At 42.3% G+C, this 21158-nt stretch overlaps 1 protein-coding gene across 1 annotated transcript in view; it reads right to left on the minus strand.

Annotated features, from left to right (window-relative positions):
* Positions 1 to 21158, minus strand: part of FAM78A (family with sequence similarity 78 member A) — a 49008-nt gene that overhangs the window by 6672 nt on the left and 21178 nt on the right. The window contains exon 2 of the mRNA XM_082263100.1: positions 19408 to 19898. Within this exon, the coding sequence (XP_082119226.1) occupies positions 19408 to 19829 (422 nt within the window). The 5' untranslated portion in view covers positions 19830 to 19898. The remainder of the gene's footprint in view (positions 1 to 19407; positions 19899 to 21158) is intronic.

The following is a 21158-nucleotide window of genomic DNA, read 5'->3' on the forward strand; positions in this document are numbered from 1 at the left end:
TCAGCAGATCCTCACCTTATTTGTACCCTTGTTCAGCAGATCTCCACCTTATTTGTACCCTTGTTCAGCAGATCCCCATCTTATTTGCACTCTCATTCAGGAGACCCCACCTTATTTGTTCTCTCGTTCAGCAGATCCTCACTTTTTTTTGTACCCTTGTTCAGCAGATCCCGCCTATTTGTACCCTTGTTCAGCAGATCCCGCCTATTTGTACCCTTGTTCAGCAGATGTCCACCTTATTTTTACCCTCGTTCAGCACAACCCCACCTTATTTGCACTCTCATTCAGGAGACCCCACCTTATTTGCACCCTCGTTCAGCAGATCCCGCCTTATTTGTACCCTTGTTCAGCAGATGTCCACCTTATTTTTACCCTCATTCAGAAGAACCTAACCTTATTTGTACCTCATTTGTACCCTTGTTCAGCAGATCCTCACCTTATTTGTACCCTCGTTCAGCAGATCTCCACCTTATTTGTTCCCTCTTTCAACAAATCCCCACGTTATTTGCACCCTCATTCAGGAGATCCTCACCTTATTTGTAATCTCATTCAGCAGATCCTCACCTTTTTTTTTGTACCTTTGTTCAGCAGATACCGCCTTGTTTGTGCCCTCGTTTAGCATATCCTCACCCTATTTGTACCCTTGTTCAGCAGATCCCATTCCCTACCCTTTTTGTACCCTCGTTCAGCAGATCCCCACCTTATTTGTACCCTCATTTAGCAGATCGCCACCTTATTTGTACCTTCATTCAGCAGATCCCCTGCTAGTACTCACAGCTCTGCTAATTCCCCAGCTTTTATTGATCTCCCACTCAGTAGTAACCCCAAGCTCTGCTGATCCTCCTCTCTTTTCGGTCTCCGCTCACCTCCCTCTACATTGTTTCCACGCTGCTCACCATATGTGACATCTGCTAGTTTCTCCTGCTCCGGTCCCCCAGCTTTGCTGATCCTCTGCTGCTCAGTCCTCTCTCCGGTTCCCGCTCACCTTCCGCTATAGCGTTCCCATGTTGCACGCCGTCTGCTAGTTGCTCCGCTCCGATCCAGAGCCCGCTCACCTTCCTGCTGCTCCTCTCTGCACACCAGATGTGACGTCTGCAACAGACACTCCCAGAATATATACACATCTGGTTTCCACTTCGCTTGTTGGTTTCCCAGTGGGATATCTCATACCTGCAATACTTCCGAAACAAAGCGAAGCTAAAGCTAAATAAAAGCCTCTTCAAAGCTGCTAGAGAACTTGTCAAAGACTTCTATGGAGGCTTTAAAGCACCAAGAAAGCGACATGGGTATAATTTGCGAAGCAAAGCAAAAACTATATTGTAAACAGGACTGTAAGCTTACCATTTTATTTAGTGACAAGCTTTGATTGGCATTCAGAGTGCTTTAACCACTTGCCACCAAATCACATACCTGTATGTGATTTGGCTTCAAGCAGTTGTACCGAGGTGATATGCAGCTACAGGTATCACCCAAGTACTATTTTTTAGAGCTGACGGTCCCCTTTCTAGTAATAACTGACGCAGCTAAGCTGCTGCTTGGCTGTTATTACATTGAGCAGATCTCTGAACTGAGCCCCTGATTGATTGTTTTTTATGTGTATAGTGATTGCACGCATAGGTGGCAGCAGCTCTATTTATTTCTCTATGGTAGAGGTCCCCAAACTTTCTGAACAAAAGGGCCAGTTTGCTGTCCTTCAGACTTTTTTTTGGGGGGGGGGGGGGCTGGGCTGTGGCCATTAGAAGTTAAAAAGTCCCCAATGTCAGGGGGAAAACAATGCCTTATCAGTGATGTCATTGGGAGAAATTGCATCCCGTCAGTGGGAGAAATTGCGTCCTATCATTGGTGCAATTGGGCCTGATTGTTGGTGTCATTGGGAGAAAGAGTGCCCCATCACTGGTGCCATTAGAGGGAATTGTACTCCTTAATTGGAGTCAGTGAGGAGGGGGGGAATTATTCCCCAAGGGCCATATCATTGGATGAAATAGTGCCCCAAGTGCCCGATAAAAGAAAGCAAAGGGCCGCATCTGGCCCCCGGTCCGCAGTTTGAAGACCACTGCTCTATGGTGTTATATTTTTTCTGTCTTCTGTGCTTTTAAATAGCATTGGAAATGTTTTAAAATGTATTTAATTTTTTTTTTTCCCCTGTAAGGAAAAAAACTCCATACTGCTCTTTTTCGAATTTTCTCGTCACTGCGGTCGAAAATTAACGTTAAATTTAACGATTAGAAAATCAAGCGACTGTCCCTGAGATTAAACATTTTTTTTAACAAACTTCTATTATTTATTGTATGGCATTTGCAGGGGGCTGGGGGATCCCTATTGAGGTTCTTTCTATAAGCTGTGGACCATTATTGCCCTGTATTGGGGTTGTCTTGATTGCTTGGTGAATAGGCCCTAAACCTTGCGAAATTTCCAAGTTTCCCTAAAGATTATGACCTCTCCCCCATGATGTTTCCACCAATCTATTGAAAATAAGTTCACCATGGATCAATTTAAGTTTTTATGGAGGAATCTTCCTGGTTTCTATTTGCTCCCCCTATGGCCTACGAGTACTGATGGGGCTGGCCTTCTTCTATGCATGAACTTTAGTGACTCCTTTGCAAAGGTTGTTTAACTGCTTATGGAGCCCCCTACGCTGATATACTGTGGCAGGACGGTCCTCCTGTGCAAAATCAAGTACCTGTATGTGCTTTCATGCATAGGGTCTGGGCACATGTGCGCGCCGCCGGCGCCCCGCACCCACCGTAATTGAACACATCGCTGCCATTACTAGTAAAAAAAATGAAAAAAATGATCCCATAGTTTGTAGATGCTGTAACTTTTGCACAAACCAACCAATATACGAAAGTGGGGTACACACTATAAGAAAATCGGGCGAACGATTGTCCAATTTTCCTCGTTATTTCACAGAAAATCGGAAACCAATGAAGGAAAATTTGTTAGAAAATTCGTACAACAAAGGCTTTTTTTGTTGTTTATTGTTTCTGCTCATGCGCAGTCTTTCTTTTCTGATTTTTCTTGTACAGAAAACGGTACGCAGTAAACAAAAATTGTTAGTTTTGTCCCGTACGAGGAAAATTTTGGAGTTTGTCCCTTTTCGTACAAAACTTCTAAATCGTCCGTAGAAAGTTTTATACACACTATATGGAAATCGTATGAAAATTCTTTGGACGAAGATGTTCGCCCAATTTTCTTATAGTGTGTAGTAGCCTTTATATACTTATTATACTATATATATATATAGTATAATAATATATAGTATATAATATATATAGTATAATTGTGTATATATATATATAATATATATACTTATTGGGATTTTTTTACCAAAAATATGTGTCAAAATACATATTGGCTTAAACTGCTGAAGAACATTTTTTTTATTGGATATGTTTTATAGCATAAAGAATTGTCAGTATTTTTTTTGTTTATAGCGCAAAAAATAAAAACTGCAGAGGTGATCAAATACCACCAAAAGAAAGCTCTATTTGTGGGAAAAAAGGGACATCAATTTTATTTGGATACAGCGTTGAACGTCCACGCAATTGTAAGTTAAAATAACGCAGTGCTGTATCGCAAAAAAAAAAATATATATATATATATATATATATATATATATAATACCACCAAAAGAAAGCTCTATTTGTAGGAAAAAAGGGACATCAATTTTATTTGGATACAGCGTTGCACATTTGTGCAATTGTCAGCTAAAATAACGCAGTGCTCACTACTTGCTGTATGTTCTTATCTTTGTATTTTTGGTTATTAATAAATAAAAAAATAAATAAATAAATAAATAATGCAGTGCTGTATCACAAAAAATGGCCTGTTAAGTGGTTAATCAAGCTCTTGAATATCGACTTTGTGACAATACATTTAATGAAGAAGCCGAATGGCGAAACATGTCCTAGTTCCAGCCTCAGACTCGTGTGGTTCTCCAAATCAGCTAATAGACTTTCAAACCATTGTTGGTACATATTTTCGTTACAAACCTTTGTACAAATATTTTCATCAGTTCATTTGATGACAAATGTAATTCGAGAGTACGAGGGTCGTTCAAGTCAAACCTGGACTTCTGAGTTTATATTATTGTAGCGCATCCCCCAAGGAGCCACAAGTAGATTGAGATCCCCTACCCTGCTCAGCCAGGCATACCAAATTTCCACAGGCACTCAGAGTCAGAGAACAGTCCATTATGTTGTTTTTTGTTTTGTTTTATTGAGGGTAATAAAATTGGATGGGGATTGGGAAATACGGGATGCCCACTTGACTGGCAAAACATGTCGTGTAAAGAGCATAAGAATTAGTATACGATATTCCTTGCTTGTTTTTAACATTTGTGTGTATTTACATATTTTTATTGTTGAGGTATAATCAAATTTAACATTTTTATGATATATGTGTTATGGCGCCTTCAAAGTCCAGTTTCCTGCTATTCCAAAAATGTTCTTCCCTGGGATGTAGGTGTCTTTGACCCCTAGGTTTGAGTGGTACAATTTGTTTCTACTATTGTATGGCCAGTTTTAAAAAATGAGAGTGGAAGACCAAAAAAAAAAAAATCTACGTGCTCAAGTAGCCTGGAAGTGACAGAGCTTCCGGACTCATTCTATTAGTAGCAAAGCATCAGGGGCCAAAACTGATATCTTCATCACAAGGTTCTTAGCGTCACTTCAACAGATAACCCCTGACACAGACAAAACACAGACACTGCCAGACATCCACCACAGAACGTGACTCAGGGCCATCAGCGTGAACTTAAAACTAAATACAGACAATGCAAACAGTTCTTCACATTGGCCGTCAGTCCTAAAATGAATGACTGCAACACAATGGAAGGGAATGTGCTATTTGACATCCGGAGAGGGATATTACTACTGGAATTTTCCACTAGGTATCCAGCACAGGGACTTCCCTATTGTTCTAATGGCTCTTCCTCAGAAAGTTCAGATCGAAGGTCAGGAAAGAAGTGTCTACAACAGTGTTACGCTAAGTGACTTTAAAGTGGACCGTGCAGTTCAATGCTACACGGCATCCCTAGGGTGAGCTGGGGAATACCAGGGGAAAGAGATCAAGGCACCTACGTCCGGCCTCAGACTCCTGTGGTTCTCCAAACCAGCTAGTAGACTTTCAAACCATTGTTGGTACATATTTTCGTACAAAGCTTTGTACAAAAATTTTCAACATTTCAAATGATGACAAAAGTTTTCATCAGTTCATTTGATGAAAAATGAAATTCGAAATATCACAAGAAAAATATCAAGGCACCTACATCCAGCCTCAGACTCATGTGGTTCTCCAAACCAGCTAGTAGACTTTCAAACCATTGTTGGTACAAATTTTCGTACAAACTTTTGTACAAAAATTTTCATCAGTTCATATGATGACAAAAGGTTTCATCAGTTCATTTGAGGACAAATGTAATTCGAAATATCACAAGAAAGAGATCAAGGCACCTACATCCGGCCTCAGACATGTGTAATTCTCCAAGTCAGCTAGTAGACTTTCAAACCATTGTTGGTACAAATTTTCATACAAACCTTTGTACAAAAATTTTCATCAGTTCATATGATGACAAAAGGTTTCATCAGTTCATTTGAGGACAAATGTAATTGGAAATATCACAAGAAAGAGATCAAGGCACCTACATCCAGCCTCAGACTTGTGTGGTTCTCCTAACCAGCTAGTAGACTTTCAAGCCATTGTTGTTACAAATTTTCGTACAAACCTTTGTACAAAAATTTTCATCAGTTCATATGATGACACAATTTTTCATCAGGTCATTTGATGACAAATGTAATTCGAAATATCATAAGAAAGAGATCAAGGCATCTACATCTGGCCTTAGATTCATGTGGTTCTCCAAACCAGCTAGTAGACTTTCAAACCATTGTTGGTACAAATTTTCGTACAAACCTTTGTACAAAAATTTTCATCAGTTCACATGATGACAAAAGCTTTGATCAGTCCATTTGAGGACAAATGTAATTCAGAATATCACAAGAAAGAGATCAAGGCACCTACATCCGGCCTCAGACTTGTGTGGTTCTCCAAGCCAGCTAGTAGACTTTCAAACCATTGTTGGTACATATTTTCGTACAAACTTTTGTACATAAATTTTCATCAGTTCATTTGATGACAAATGTAATTCGAAAGTGCGAGGGTCGTTCAAGTCAAAAAGGGACTTTTGAGTTTATATAATAAAAGAACTAATTTCAAGGAATGGAATTGGTATTTATTTTTCGATATACCGAACTGCTACATTTATACATGTAGGGCACCCCCTAAGGACGGCAAGTAGATTGGGATCCCCAACCCTGCTCAGCCAGGCACGCCAAATTTCCACAGGCACTCAGAGTCCCGAGAACAGTCCAGTAATTTTTTTTTTAGTTTTGTTTTATTGAGGGTAAAACACTTGGATGGGGATTGGGAACTATTGGATGCCCACTTGACTTCAGAACAATTCCAGGGACAGTTTTTCCTATGTACAGTCCTCTGCTTCCTCCAGCACTCGCTTGCAGTACTTCACTGACACACTGATAGGTAATCTGACACAGCACTCAACTCATTCAGATTTAGAGCAAAAGCCTGTTATAGGCAGGAACCCGAGGCCCCTTGGTGTGTAGCAAAAAAGGTCAGTGTCCAGCATACATCCCTGTGGCTACTGATCCCAGCACCACCTCTTCAGGCACTGCCAATATGCCTGGCTGCAGCTGCCCCTTTCACTAGCCCTCCTGGCTAACTTCTCCACAGTCCTCCCAGACTGAGCACTCACCAGGTCACCCAGCTGACTTCTCAGGAGATCTCCCAGATGTGCTGACCTGCTACTGCTGCCCTGTCCTTGCTCCTGTGCCTCCAGGAAAATGTTCCTCTGTGAGTTGTGGGGGATCATTCCAGCACCTGAGCCCCAGGCCCGAGGTCAACCCCCCCCCCCCCCACCCTGCGAGGGCCTCCAACAGCCTCTTTAGCACTCCATCTTCCACCTGACTTCCCCTGCTGGCATGACTCATGCCTATTAATGAGGTGGCCTGCCCCCTGCCAGCCTATTCGCTGGGGATTGGCTGGGACCTTCATAAATATGCCACGCAGCTCCTCCCACCACATCTGGAAGCTTCTCCAAGGTTCCGGGAAAACAGGGGGAGGCACCAGAGATGCTGCTTGCTGAGTCATCCAGCCTCCCTGAGTCACTTAACCCTGACCCCGATTCAACCCAGCCAAACCAATTTGCCTACACTAACGAAACTTATTTACACCTAGCACACTAGCTAGAGGGGTGCTACATACACTTAAAGCTTCGGCATAGAAAGTCTCGGCAGTACGCCTGAACCATCCTAGGACATCCTACTCCACTTCATCATCAGTGCTGAAATGCTGACCTCCAAGGAACTCTTTTAGAGGTCCAAACAGGTGGAAATCTCTCAGGGCGAGGTCCGGGCTTTATGGGGGATGTGGCAATACCTCCCAGCCGAGTTGCCATAATGCGCACATAGTGTGGTGAGCAGTATGAGCTTTTGTGTTGTCCTGGAGATACAGGATGCCCTTAGTGATCAAACCGGGACGCCCGTGAATGATTGTGTTCACTGTCCCAACAGAAAGATTTCGTCTCTTGTGCAATTTCACGACAGGTTATGCGTCCATTATCCAGGATCAGGCGTTCTACGTGCTGAATGTTCACACGTATGACTGCTGTGGACTGGGAACCACCACGCTTGGGATCATCACTGATGGACGTACGAACTTCTTTGAAGAGTTTACACCATTCAAATCTCTTACTGCGGCTGAGCTTCTCATTACCGTACTGTGCTTGTAGATCTGTAGACATCCATGGGTTTTACGCCTTCGTTCACAAGAAACTTCATCACCACGCGCTGTTCCATGCACGCACTACAACTGTTGTCTGCCATCTTGTTTAACAGTCTCTGGATTGGCCCGCGATATGTGCCCCCGCATATCAGTTGTAGGACACACTGGCCCCTTACTACTGCATGTTGTTGTGGAAATTTTATTAGGACTAGTGTGGACATTTTTCAGGAAGTCCCGGTTTGACTTGAACGCCCCTTGTACTTAACCGCTTAGGGTCTGCCCTATAGCAGTTTAACTGCTACAAGGGGCACCTCTGTGCCGGATCACGTATATATACGTGATCCAGGCCTATCGGGTAGGGGGCATGCATGTGCGCCGCCAGTGACTCGCTCCCGCTGTGATCACACCTAGGGTGAGCCCAGCAGCGGGTACTGCGGACTCAATGTCTGCCGGCACCCTCCGATCACCCAGCAGAGAGGTAGAACAACAGTAAACAGGGCAGATCGCCGTTCGGACAGTAGGGAAGGCATGGATCCTGTGTCTGCAAAACAGAGACATGGATCCATGTCTTCCCCAATAAAAGCTCCTCCAACATTGTAATAAAGAAAAACACTGGCTAGGCACACAGTTAAACCTTTGATCGCCCCTGATGTAAACACCTTCCCAGCCAGTGTCATTAGTACAGTGACAGTGCATATTATTTTAGCACTGATCACTGTATTAGTGTCACTGGTCTCCAAAAAGTGTCACAGTGTCGCAGTCCCCCTAAAAATCGCTGGTCGTCGCCATTACTAATAAAAATAATAAAAAGTCCATAAACCCATCCCATAGTTTGTAGACACTATAGGACGGGATGTGCAAATGTTCGCCGCAATAACGCAGTCCCGCTATAAGTCAATGCTCGCCGCCATTACTAGTAAAAAAAAAAATATCTCATTAATTGTAGACGCGATAACTTTTGTGCAAACCAATCAATATACGCTTATTGGGATTTTTTTAATTTATTTTTTTACCAAAAATATGTAGCAAAATACATATTGGCCTAAATTTATGAAGAAATTTGATTTTTTTTCTATTTTTTATTGGATAGGTTTTATAGCAGAAAGTAAAAAAAAAAATATTTCTCTTACGTCCTCCGACAGTCGCCGCCCACTCACACATTCTTCACCAATGGATATATGTATGTATATGTGTATATATATATATGTATATATATATATATATATATATATATATATATATATATATATATATATATCTTTTTTTTCCGATCTTTTTTTGTTTATAGCGCAAACAAAAACCACAGAAGTGATCAAATACTACCAAAAGAAGGCTCTATTTTTGGTAACAATGTGGCACGACCGTGCAGTTGTCAGTTAGAAGTAACGCAGGGCCGTATCGCAAAAAATGGCCTGGTCATGAAGGGGGGTAAACCTTTCCGGAGGTCAAGTGGTTAAAGGAAAAAAAATGTGCATTTAATATTCGATTTTGGAATAAAAATATATATATTTTTTTCCTGACAGCAAACACCGAGATGATATCATAAAAAAAGGTGCAGCCCAACAGATCTAAAAGGATCAAGTAATACATGAAGAAGCAAGTGCGAATGGAACTCGAGTGAAAAGGTCCAAGAAGAGCCACCACCAACACCAAAGACACTGCCTCTTACCCCAGGATGTAGACCCCCTAAGTGGAAGGTCAAATGGGTCTGACACTATCCTTTGGCAGGTAGGACACAGGCACCTTTTGATTTCCAAGATTCCTTAAGCTAAAACATTGAGTCCACTCCGAACTTCTCCAGAGGCACATGAGACGTCAAGAGGTCATCGCTGACGAAACTCGTAGGGAGGAGACTAGACATGTGATGTCATCGCGCACCTGCACGTGGCGGCCATTTTCTTGGTTGGAAACAATCGGTTTACCCGGAAGGTTTACCCCCCCCCCCCCTAATGACCAGGCCATTTTTTGCAATACGGCACTGCGTTACTTTAACTTACAATTTGCGCGGTCGTGTGACGCTGTACCCAAATAAAATTTATGTCCTTTTTCCCACAAATAGAGCTTTCTTTTGGTGGTTTTTGATCACCTCTGCATTTTTTATTTGTTTGGACAATGAACAAAAAAAAAAAGATTGACAATTTTGGAAAAAAAAAAAAAAAACAATATTTTTTACTTGCCTCTTCACTGTTATGTACAGGAATTGGGTCAATGATGCTCAACTGCTGTAAAATGTTTCACATCTCGCATGATTTTTTATCTTGATATGCAATAATTTTTCTATTTTTCTGTATATATTGTATTTATTATTGCCCTTCAAAGTCCCACCTCCTAGGGGGTTGTGTTCTGCTTTTTTTTGTCAGCAATCAGGATGCGGGCATCTTTCTAGGTGTTTGTGGTTAACACCCCCCCCCCCTCTCTATTTTCGGGACCAGTGACAATAATACAGTGACAGTGTCATTTTTATTTATTTATTTTTTACTAGAAATTTATTTTTTTGCGCTATAAACAAATAAAGAGCAACAAAAAAAAAAAAAAATATTTTTCACATTCTGCTATATAACATTCCCAATAAAAAAATATAAATTTAAAAATCAATATTTTTCATCCTTTTAGGCCAATTTGTATTCTGCTACATATTTTTGGTAAAAAAAAATAACAAAAAATCCCAATAAGCGTATTTTGATTAGTTTGCGCAAAAGTTATCGCGTCTACAAACTAGGGGAAAGATTTATGTCATTTTTATATATTTTAATTTTTTTTACTAGTAATGGCGGCGATCAGCGATTTTTAGCGGGACAGCGACATTGCGGCAGACAGATCGGACCCCTGACTGACATTTTTGACACTTTTGGGGGGACCAGTGACATTACTACAGTAATCAATGCTTAAAAAAAATGCACTGTCACTGTACTAATGACACAGGCAGGGAAGAAGTTAACATCAGGGGCGATCAAAGGGTTAAGTGTGCTCTTAGGGAGTGCTTTCTAACTGTGTAGGGGGGTGGCTTAAGTGGAGGAAGTGCATGGGGTGTTCCATAAGTGGTTAATTCAGTTTTTAACAGCATTATTATTATTATTATTATATTAATATTAAATTATTATTAAATTATTATTAAAATAAATTATTATTATATTATTATAAAATTATTATTAAATTATTATTATTATTTACAGCATTTATTTAAATTTCTTCTAACAAGGGGAAATGAAGGCGTCTCTGATAAATCTGACCGCTCGAAGGTCGAAGCCGAGCATTTTAGAATGTGTAAGAAGGTCAGGAAAAAAAAAAATCTAATTCCCAGAACACGCAGGAAAAGTCGATGAAAAAGATAATGAAAACACGATCCCTGAGGCTGCAATCACTGGCATGACAGGAGCCTTGAGGATTTAATTCCACTGCTTATTCATATCCTGCTTGTTTCAAGCTCCATTTCAGACATTGATTGTTTCTAATCATTTTATTGGGTTTCATCGCTGGGGTTGAGCCATCTACAGCCATGAAAATAATATCTTCCTTCCAGGACGTCAATGTGACCCAGAAGGAGGCAAACCTGCTACATAACTGCTGGACAGGGTGGATAAAAATCAATGATTTAAAAAAAAAAAATATGATTTTTTTTTTTTAAAAAAATGTAAATCCGATTTTTTGGGATTTTTTATCAAATTTTTTTTTTTTTTTAATAAAATGCTTTCCGAGTAAAAAACGATCTAGAGATAGTTTTTTCCATTTAAGATACAATAATAATTTACTACAGAATATGTCAACCAGGTGTCTAATAGCTAGGTGCACCACATCCCTTAATTAGAAATGAATGTATTGGGAGGAAAAAAAAATGGGATTTTAAAGGTGCAAAAAAAATAATTAAATTAAGTCAGAATTTAAAAAAAACAAAAAAAAAAAAAAAATATATATATATATAGTTCTTTATTTAATGCTCTAGAAAAATGCAAATTAACCCGTGCTTGGCAAAGAAATAAAAATTTGTGTTTCCACAATTTGTGCTATATTTATAAAAATGTGGTAAAAATGTGGGCTGCTGCTGATAAAAAAAGATGGAATCCCTTGATAATGGTATAATGTATATATATATATCAGTGCTGCTAAAGCACAGCAGCACTGATATATATACATTATATCTTTATTTATTGAAAGCATCACAAATGTAAAAAAAAAAAAAATATATATATATATATATAAAGCGCAGCAGCACTGATATATATACGTTATTTCGATATTTATTGAAAGCATCACAAATGTAAAAAAAAAAAAAAATATATATATATATTTATATATATATATATATATATATACATAGGTTCAAACCATTGCACAATGTTCATTCGAATAATGTGTGTATGCGGTGACTCCACCTCTACATGTTTCGCCCACCATTGGCTTCCTCAGGAGACTTTATTTAATGCTAGACTCAATAAAGTCTCCTGAGAAAGCCAACGGTTGGCAGAAGATGTAGCTGGAGTCATCGCATACGCACATTAATGGTATGAACATTGTGCAATGGTTTTAACCTATGTATATATATTTTTTTAAATTTGTGATGCTTTCAATAAATAAAAAACTTTTATAAAAAAAAAACTTTTATATATTAAAAACAAATTTAAAAAAATGTTGATTATTTTTTGCACCTTTAAAATCCCATTTTTTTTCTCCCAATACAATAATTTAATTTATTCAGCATGAAATGGAGCTTAGTTATGTAGCACGAGGCTGTATATTCTGCAATATTTACATTTTTGGTAAACTCATTCAATGAATCCAAAATCTGCAAGCTGAGATAACATGCACTGCATAGATGCATTCACACAATTGCACAGTAACCGTGAGATAAAACAAAGTTCAGGAATATCTATATAATATATTTATCCCATTGTTTTGCAATTTCATGTACACTACAAACTGTATGATTGAATCGGTTCTTCTATCGCTGTTTTACCAACCTGACAACTTATTATTCTAAATAGGAAACCTTCATTTTGTTTGCAGATATTAACCACCTGCCGACCGCCCACCGCAGATATACTGTGGCAGGCTGGCTCGGCTGTGTGAATCGCCGTACATGTACAGGAGCGATCCTGGCGGCGTGCGCCCCCCATTTGCCAGCAAGGAAGCTGATTCATGCAATCGCTCCCCGTGGAGAGAGAACGGCAGTCTGCTGTTGTAAACACAGCAGGCCGTTGTTCTCTCTGCTATCAACACAGAGCGCCTGTGTTCCTCCTATTTAGGATCACAGGTCTCTGTGTTGATGTCACAAGCCCATCCCCCCCACAGTTAGAAAACACCCCCTAGGCTCACATTTAACCCTTTGATCGACCCCTGGTGTTAACCCCTTCCCTGCCAGTGTCATTATTACAGTAACAGTGCATATTTTTAGCACTGATTACTGTAGTAATGTCACTGGTCCCCCCAAAAGTGTCAAAAATGTCAGTTAGGGGTCCGATCTGTCCGCCGCAATGTCGCAGTCTCACTAAAAATCGCAGATCGCCGCCATTACTAGTAAAAAATTAAAATAAATAAAAATGACATGTGGTTAGTAGACGCAATAACTTTTGCGCAAACCAATCAAAATACGCTTATTGGGATTCTTTTCTTCCAAAAATATGTAGCAGAAAACAAATTGGCCTAAAAGGATGAAAATTTTTGATTTTTAATTTTTTTTTTTGACAATGTCATATAGCAGAATGTGAAAAATATTGTTTTTTTTTTTTCAGAATTGTCGCTCTTTTGTTGTTTATTGCGCAAAAAATCAAAATCACACAGGTGATCAAATACCACGAAAAGAAAGCTCTGTATGTGGGGGAAAAAGGACATTGATACTTTTGGGTACAGTGTTGCATGACTGCGCAAGTAACGCAGTGCCGAATTGCAGAAAATGGCCTGGTCATTAAGGGGGAAAATCCTTCCGGTCCAGAACTGGTTAAGTATTACAAGATTCATACTAAGAACCATGTAGCCACCAATTAGAATCAAACTTTAAGCCCCCATTCACATTGGCGCGATTTGTAGAATCGCATGACAAATCGCAGCCTATTGCCGTCAATGGCATCATCCCAATCAGTGCGATGCCAACCTTGTGGAGTCACACCAATTTCCAAAAGTAGTTCCTGTACTACTTTTGGCGACTTCAATAGACTTCTGTGCATGAACCGGCATAGATGACTTTCAAGACGCCCCCAAAGTCAGACTAAATTGTGGCTTTGGGTTCAGATGAAATCGCACGATTCCAAAGCCGCGTACAATATAACGGAGGGCTTCGGCTCGGTTCACGTACACTATATTACCAAAATGATTGGGACGCCTACCTGTACACGCACATGAACTTTAAAGGCATCCCAGTCTTAGTCCGTAGGGTTCAATATTGAGTTGGCCCACCCTTTGCAACTATAACAGCTTCAACTCCTCTGGGAAGGCTGTCCACCAGGTTTAGGAGTGTGTCTATGGGAATGTTTGACCATTCTTCCAGAAGCGCATTTGTGAGGTCAGGCACTGATGTTGGAGGAGAAGGCCTGGCTCGCAGTCTCCACTCTAATTCATCCCAAAGGTGTTCTATTGGGTTTAGGTCAGGACAGTCAAGTTCCTCCACCCCAAACTTGCCCTTTATGGACCTTGCTTTGTGCACTGGTGCGCAGTCATGTTGGAACAGGAAGGTGCCATCCCCAAACTGTTCCCATAAAGTTGGGAGCATGAAATTGTCCAAAATATCTTGATGTGCTGACGCCTTAAGAGTTCCCTTCACTGGAACTAAGGGGCCAAGCCCAACCCCTGAAAAACAACCCCACACCATAATCCCCCCCCTCCACCAAATGATTTGGACCAGTGCACAAAGCAAGGTCCATAAAGACATGGATGAGTGAGTTTGGGGTGGAGGAACTTGACTGCCTGCACAGAGTCCTGACCTCAACCCGAGAGAACACCTTTGGAATGAATTAGAGGGGGGAGACTGTGAGCCAGGAAGAGGCCATCCCCAAACTGTTCCCACAAAGTTGGGAGCATGAAATTGTCCAAAATGTCTTGGTATGCCGACGCCTTAAGAGTTCCCTTCACTGGAACTAAGGGGCCAAGCCCAATCCCGGAATGACAACCCCACACCATAATCCCCCCTCCACCAAATGATTTAGACCAGTGCACAAAGCAAGTGATGATCCCCCTGATGACGTCAGCGCGGCTGACGAAACGTGCGTCGGGAGCGTGAGACCGTAGAGTTCCGGTGAGGCGTGGAGCGAGAGCGGCGTCCTATCCACCAGACCAGCTGTTTACTTTGTACTACAGGCGCTTTAACACCGCTATGATGTAAGTGCAATATATCTTTTATTAAATCCAGTATCAAACGGTATTACACTATTGGAGTTTCTTTATCTTTCTTGCACCTTAATGTTCGGAGATCCGGAACCTTGTTAAAGCATTCGGGCAAAATCCTTTGAATCGATAACAGTGATGAGGATAACCTTGAGCCAATGTGGAGTGATATGCCGGGTTTGACCCCCTGTAATTAAGGGGTCATCGCATTCTGGTAAGGAGTATATCATCTGACCACTGGGTGGAGGTGTTTGTGGTGGAGGTTCCCATCTAATCCAAGATTGCTGAAGATTTAGATTTGCACAGTCGCACAGAGCACTTTAAGGACTTTTTAGCCGAATGAATGCCTATATTTATTTACTTATACCCTATTGTATTTGATTGTGAACAATCTCTAATGCATTGATGCACCTATAGCACCTTTATTAATGCACTTATAGCACTTTTTATGCTGAGCGCAGTTATCACCTTTGTTATTAACAAAGCAAGTTCTCCCTGCAACCATTTTAATTACTAATGTAACCGCCTAGAAGAATTAACCACTTGCCGCAAAATCACATACCTGTACATAATTTTGCTGAAATGGTTGTACCGGGGGGGAAATGAGTGCAGCTGCAGGCATCACCCCAGTACCGTTTCTTTAGAGCAGACAGTCCACTTTCTTTTAATATCAACAGATGCGGCTAAGCAGCCACCCAGCTGTTATTACAAGCAGTAGGAGGGGACATCCCATCCCCCCCCCCGCCGCCTTACCCGGCTTGCCCCATCCCACGAGAAGGCTAGAGCAACCAGCCGGCAAATCTGCCGGCTGGCCGGGATCGACTTAGATCCGGTCTGAGATGTAGCAGCCCATAAGCAGCGTCACTTCCGGTTTACCTCCAGTTTTAAGAAATCCACAGTATTCAAAAACGCAGATCTTGGCGTTTTTAAATACTTCTCTTCCCCTCCCGCCGCTCCACCCAGGTCTCCAGTCCCATTGGGAGACCCAAGCGACCAGCCAGCACCTCCACCCGCTGGTTGGAGTCCCGAACAAAGCCGGATTCGGCTTCGATCCGGTCTCCGATTTAGTAACCCGGAAGAGGTGTCACTTCCGGTTTACTAAGGTGCCAATGGCGCCGATTTAAAAAAAAAAATAAAAATTACAGGATTCAAAAATGCAGATTTTGGCATTTTGAACACTTTAAAGTGCATTGGAGGGGTTTGGGGTCTTTTAGAGTGACCCCCGATCCCTCCATAAAGAGTACCTGTCACTGCCTATTGCTGTCACAAGGGATGTTTACATTGCTTGTGACAGCAATAAAAGTGATCGGATTTTTTTTTTTTTTAAAGGGTCAGCTTAATAAAATATATATGTTTTTAAAGTGCCCACATCCCTCCGTGCTTGTGCGCCAAAGCAAATGCATACGTAAGTCGTGCCCGAAATGTAAACAGTGATCAAATCACACATGTGAGGTATCGCCGCGATCGTTAGAGTGAGAGCAATAATTTGAGCATAAGACCTCCTCTATAACTCCAAACTGGTAACCGTTAAAAAATTTTAGGGAGATTTTTAAGTACCATAGTTTGTCGCCATTCCAATTTTAAAGCATGACATGTTCGGTATCTGTTTACTCATTGTAACATCATCCTTCACATTATACAAAAAAATTGGGTTAAATTGACTGTTGTTTTTTTTTTTATTCATTGAAGTGTATTTTTTTCCCAAAAAATTGTGGTTGAAAAACCGCTGCGCAAATACAGTGTGACCTAAAAAATTGCGATGACCACTATTTTATTCTCTAGGGTCACTGCTAAAAAAATACAGTATCTCACAGAAGTGAGTACACCCCTCACATTTTTGTAAATATTTTATTCTATCTTTTCATGTGACAACACTGAAGAAATGACACTTTGCTACAATGTAAAGTAGTGAGTGTACAGCTTGTATAACAGTGTAAATTTGCTGTCCCCTCAAAATAACTCAACACACAGCCATTAATGTCTAAACCGCTGGCAACAAAAGTGAGTACACCCCCAAGTCAAAATGTCCGAATTGGGCCCAATTAGCCATTTTCCCTCCCTGGTGTCATGTGACTTGTTAATGTTACAAAGTCTCAGGTGTGAATATGGAGCAGGTGTGGTAAATTTGGTATTATCGCTCTCTCATACTGGTCACTGGAAGTTCAACATGGCACCTCATGGCAAAGAACTCTCTGAGGATCTGAAAAAAAGTATTGTTGCTCTACGTAAAGATGGCCTAGGCTATAAGAAGATTGCCAAGACCCTGGAACTGAGCTTCAGCACAGTGGTCAAGACCATACAGCGGTTTAACAAGACAGGTTCCACTCAGAAAAGGGCTTGCCATGGTCGACCAAAGAAGTTGAGTGCACGTGCTCAGCGTCATATCCAGAGGTTGTCTTTGGGAACTAGACCGATGAGAGCCAGCATTGCTGCAGAGGATGAAGGGGTGGGGGGTCAGTCTGTCAGTGCTCAGACCATACGCCGCACACTGCATTAAATTGGTCTGCATGGCTGTCGTCCCAGAAGGAAGCCTTTTCTAAAGATGATGCACAAGAAAGCCAGCAAACAGTTTGCTGAAGACAAGCAGACTAAGGACATGGATTACTGGAACCATGTCCTGTGGTCTGATGAGACCAAGATAAACTTATTTAGTTCAGACGGTGTCAAGCGTGTGTGGCGGCACCCAGGTGAGGAGTACAAAGACAAGTGTGTGTTACCTACAGTCAAGCATGGTGGTGGAAGTGTCATTGTCTGGGGCTGCATGAGTGCTGCTGGCACTGGGAAGCTACAGTTCATTGAGGGAACCATGAATGCCAACATGTACTGTGACATACTGAAGCAGAGCATTATCCCCTCCCTTTGGAGACTGGGCCACAGGGCAGTATTCCAACATAACGACCCCAAACACACCTCCAAGATGACCACTGCCTTGCTAAAGAAGCTGAGGGTAAAGGTGATGGACTGGCCAAGCATGTCTCCAGACCTAAACCCTATTGAGCATCTGTGGGGCATCCTCAAACAGCAGGTGGAGGGGCGCAAGGTCTCTAACATCCACCAGCTCCGTGATGTCGTCATGGAGGAGTGGAAGAGGACTCCAGTGGCAACCTGTGAAGCTCTGGTGATCTCCATGCCCAAGAGGGTTAAGGCAGTGCTGGAAAATAATGGTGGCCACACAAAATATTGACACTTAGGGCCCAATTTGGACATTGTCACTTAGGGGTGTACTCACTTTTGTTGCCAGCGATTTAGACATTAATGGCTGTGTGTTGAGTTATTTTGAGGGGACAGCAAATTTACACTGTTATACAAGCTGTACACTCACTACTTTACATTGTAGCAAAGTGTAATTTCTTCAGAGCCGGTTCACACTGGGGCGACTTGTCAGGTGACTTGGTCGCCTGACAAGTCGCCGTGGGTCGCCTGCCATAGGTTAGCACAGGACCCGTTCTAATAGGAGCGACACAAGTCGCTCCGACTTAGAAAAAAGGGTCCTGTACTACTTTGGGGCGACCTGGAGCGACCTGCATTGACTTCAATGATATGAAGTCCGTGCATGTCGCTCCGAGGTTGCGGTGCGCGCTGTGCACCGCGACTTCACAGGTTGCCCCGGCAAGTCGGGTCGCCTGTATGTGAACCGGCTTTCAGTGTTGTCACATGAGAAGATAGAATAAAATATTTACAAAAATGTGAGGGGTGTACTCACTTATGTGAGATACTGTGTATATAAAGTTTGGGGGTTGTAAGCAACTTTCTAGCAAAAAATACTGATTTTATCTTGTCAGCAACAAATCTCAGAAATAAGCCAGATTTTGAAGAGGTTAAAGCTTAACTGTGGGTGTTTATGAAAATAGGGAAACCGTCAAGTTGCCAGTAGTAACCAATCAAATGATTTCCTGCTGTTCACAAATGGCACAAAGGCAATGATGGCTGCATTCATATGAGTTGCTTAGTGTTTTTTGTACGTGATAAAAGGACAGCTTAGGCTGTTATACTATATATATATATATATACTATGTAATACATATATGAATTTAAAATGAATTTGGTAGGATATAAATATAAAAGCTGATACAGATGGGTTTTATTTTTAATTTGCATTTTTCGGGGCCATTATCTTGGACCTTTACTTTACTACTAGCTGTGTCGCTGACCAGAAAAATGCTTTACATAGCATATCCCAGAATGTGAATGTTTTTTCCAGGTCAGTGGCTCACTAAGTAATGAAGTAAGGATAGAAAAATAAAATGTGGGTTTACGCTTTATCTGCCCCCCAAATCTGCTTTGGTTTACACTTACATGCCCAAGTCTCCATAGTAGTTGTAGAACTCCATATGGTTGCAGGCCTGAATCCATCCCACCCTCCAGGTCTCCTTCCCGGTAATTGGAGGCACTAAGACTTCAGCGGTGGCTCGAAAGTGGGGCGTCCTGTATCTCAGCACGACGCTGGAGGACTCATCAATCCTGGTGGGCGTGGAGTCAATGGTGGCTTTGATGTCCAGGACACAAATGGACTCTCGAAAGACCTTGGGCTTGCAGCTTAAACTGTGGATGCACCCCATGGTATTTAGCACCAGGGCAATCTCTAAAAGGCTCAGGCAGTCTTGAGGAAGACGACTCATGGAGACCAAGATGTTCTTCTTTCCATCCAAGTCACAGCTGGATGAGACCTCGTCCTGACGGCTGTAACTGACGTGGTAGATTTCCTTTGCTATATCCATAGAGATGGAGTGAGGAGCATCTCAGAGATGCCAGTTATGTGCCGGTTCCAGGCTTGGCCCTCTGGGTACCTGGAATAAGCAATATTTTTAGTTTAGCAGTGAAGAATAGCAGTTGTCATTAAAGGTCAGTAAGTGTTTTTTCTATGATACCCCTCGCATCCAATCAGCATCCATTTTGTACTCTGGGCAGGGCTGAGGTAGAATCAGGAGAGGCTCGATGGGCAGCGCACAGATGGGGTAGAAGTGTTGCCTGCCCCTGTGTTGCCCTAACCATCTCCTGCAATCAGAGCCGGTGCTAGACTATTTTGCACCCTAGGCAAGACCAGCTCCTTGCACCCCCCCCCCAAAAAAAAAAAAAAACTGTACACATTGCCCCCCTTCCTGTACATAATGCCTCCCCTTTCCCCCTTTTAACCCCACTCTCCCCTTCATATACACACTGCCCCGCTTTAATCCTACACCCCCTTCATTTACACACTGCTCCCCCCTTTAACCCTACACATCCCTTCATATACAAAGTGCCCCACCCTTAACCCTACCCACCCCTTCTTGTACACACTGCCCCTTCCCCCTTCCTTCACACACTGCCCTTCTTTAATGCTACACCCCCTTCTTGCACACACTGCCCCCCTTTAACCCTGCACACCCTTTCATCTACAAAGTGCCCCCTCTCTAGAGGTGACCTGCCCTGGGGATGAGGAGGTGACAGGAGAGGAATGGGGCACTGGTCATGGCTGCGCCCTAGGGGTGGCAGTGCACCCTAGGCGGCCGCCTAGTTTGCCTAGTGGTAGCACCGGCCCTGCCTGCAATGAGTGGGACTGGGCTGTCATGCTGACAGCTCAGCCCTGCTGATTACACTGGAGTGGCTCTTCCAGTTGAATCAATGGGATCCACCGTCAGTGGACAGGCAGTCCAGCTCTGTACCAGGGGCACTTCTCCAGAGCCCAGCAAACCAGCTGTCAAAGATGACAGCAGAGCTCCGCTGATTACACTCTCCCACTGTAAGCCTCAGGGATGGGCTGGTCCATGCACTATACTTATTTATAACTCACGTGCGCCCCATTAGTATCTATCTGCACTCCTGTCCACCTATACGGACTTACACTTTTCTTGTCCCCAACTAGAGCCCCCCCCCCCCCCTCCATACTATGCCTCCTCCTCATCCAGTATCTCCAGTGTGTAGTGCCTTTTCTTCTCTAGCATCCCCTCACTTCCATCAACTTCCCCCATCCAGATCCCCAATATACCACTGCTTCGCTCCCCCATACAGCATCCTCCCTGCACTTTGTCTTTCCTTACCCTCTGGGCATCAACCCTTTATTGCACCTG

Source organism: Pelophylax lessonae (assembly GCF_965119305.1).
Source record: "Pelophylax lessonae genome assembly, chromosome: 7".
In the NCBI taxonomy this organism is placed as follows: domain Eukaryota; kingdom Metazoa; phylum Chordata; class Amphibia; order Anura; family Ranidae; genus Pelophylax; species Pelophylax lessonae.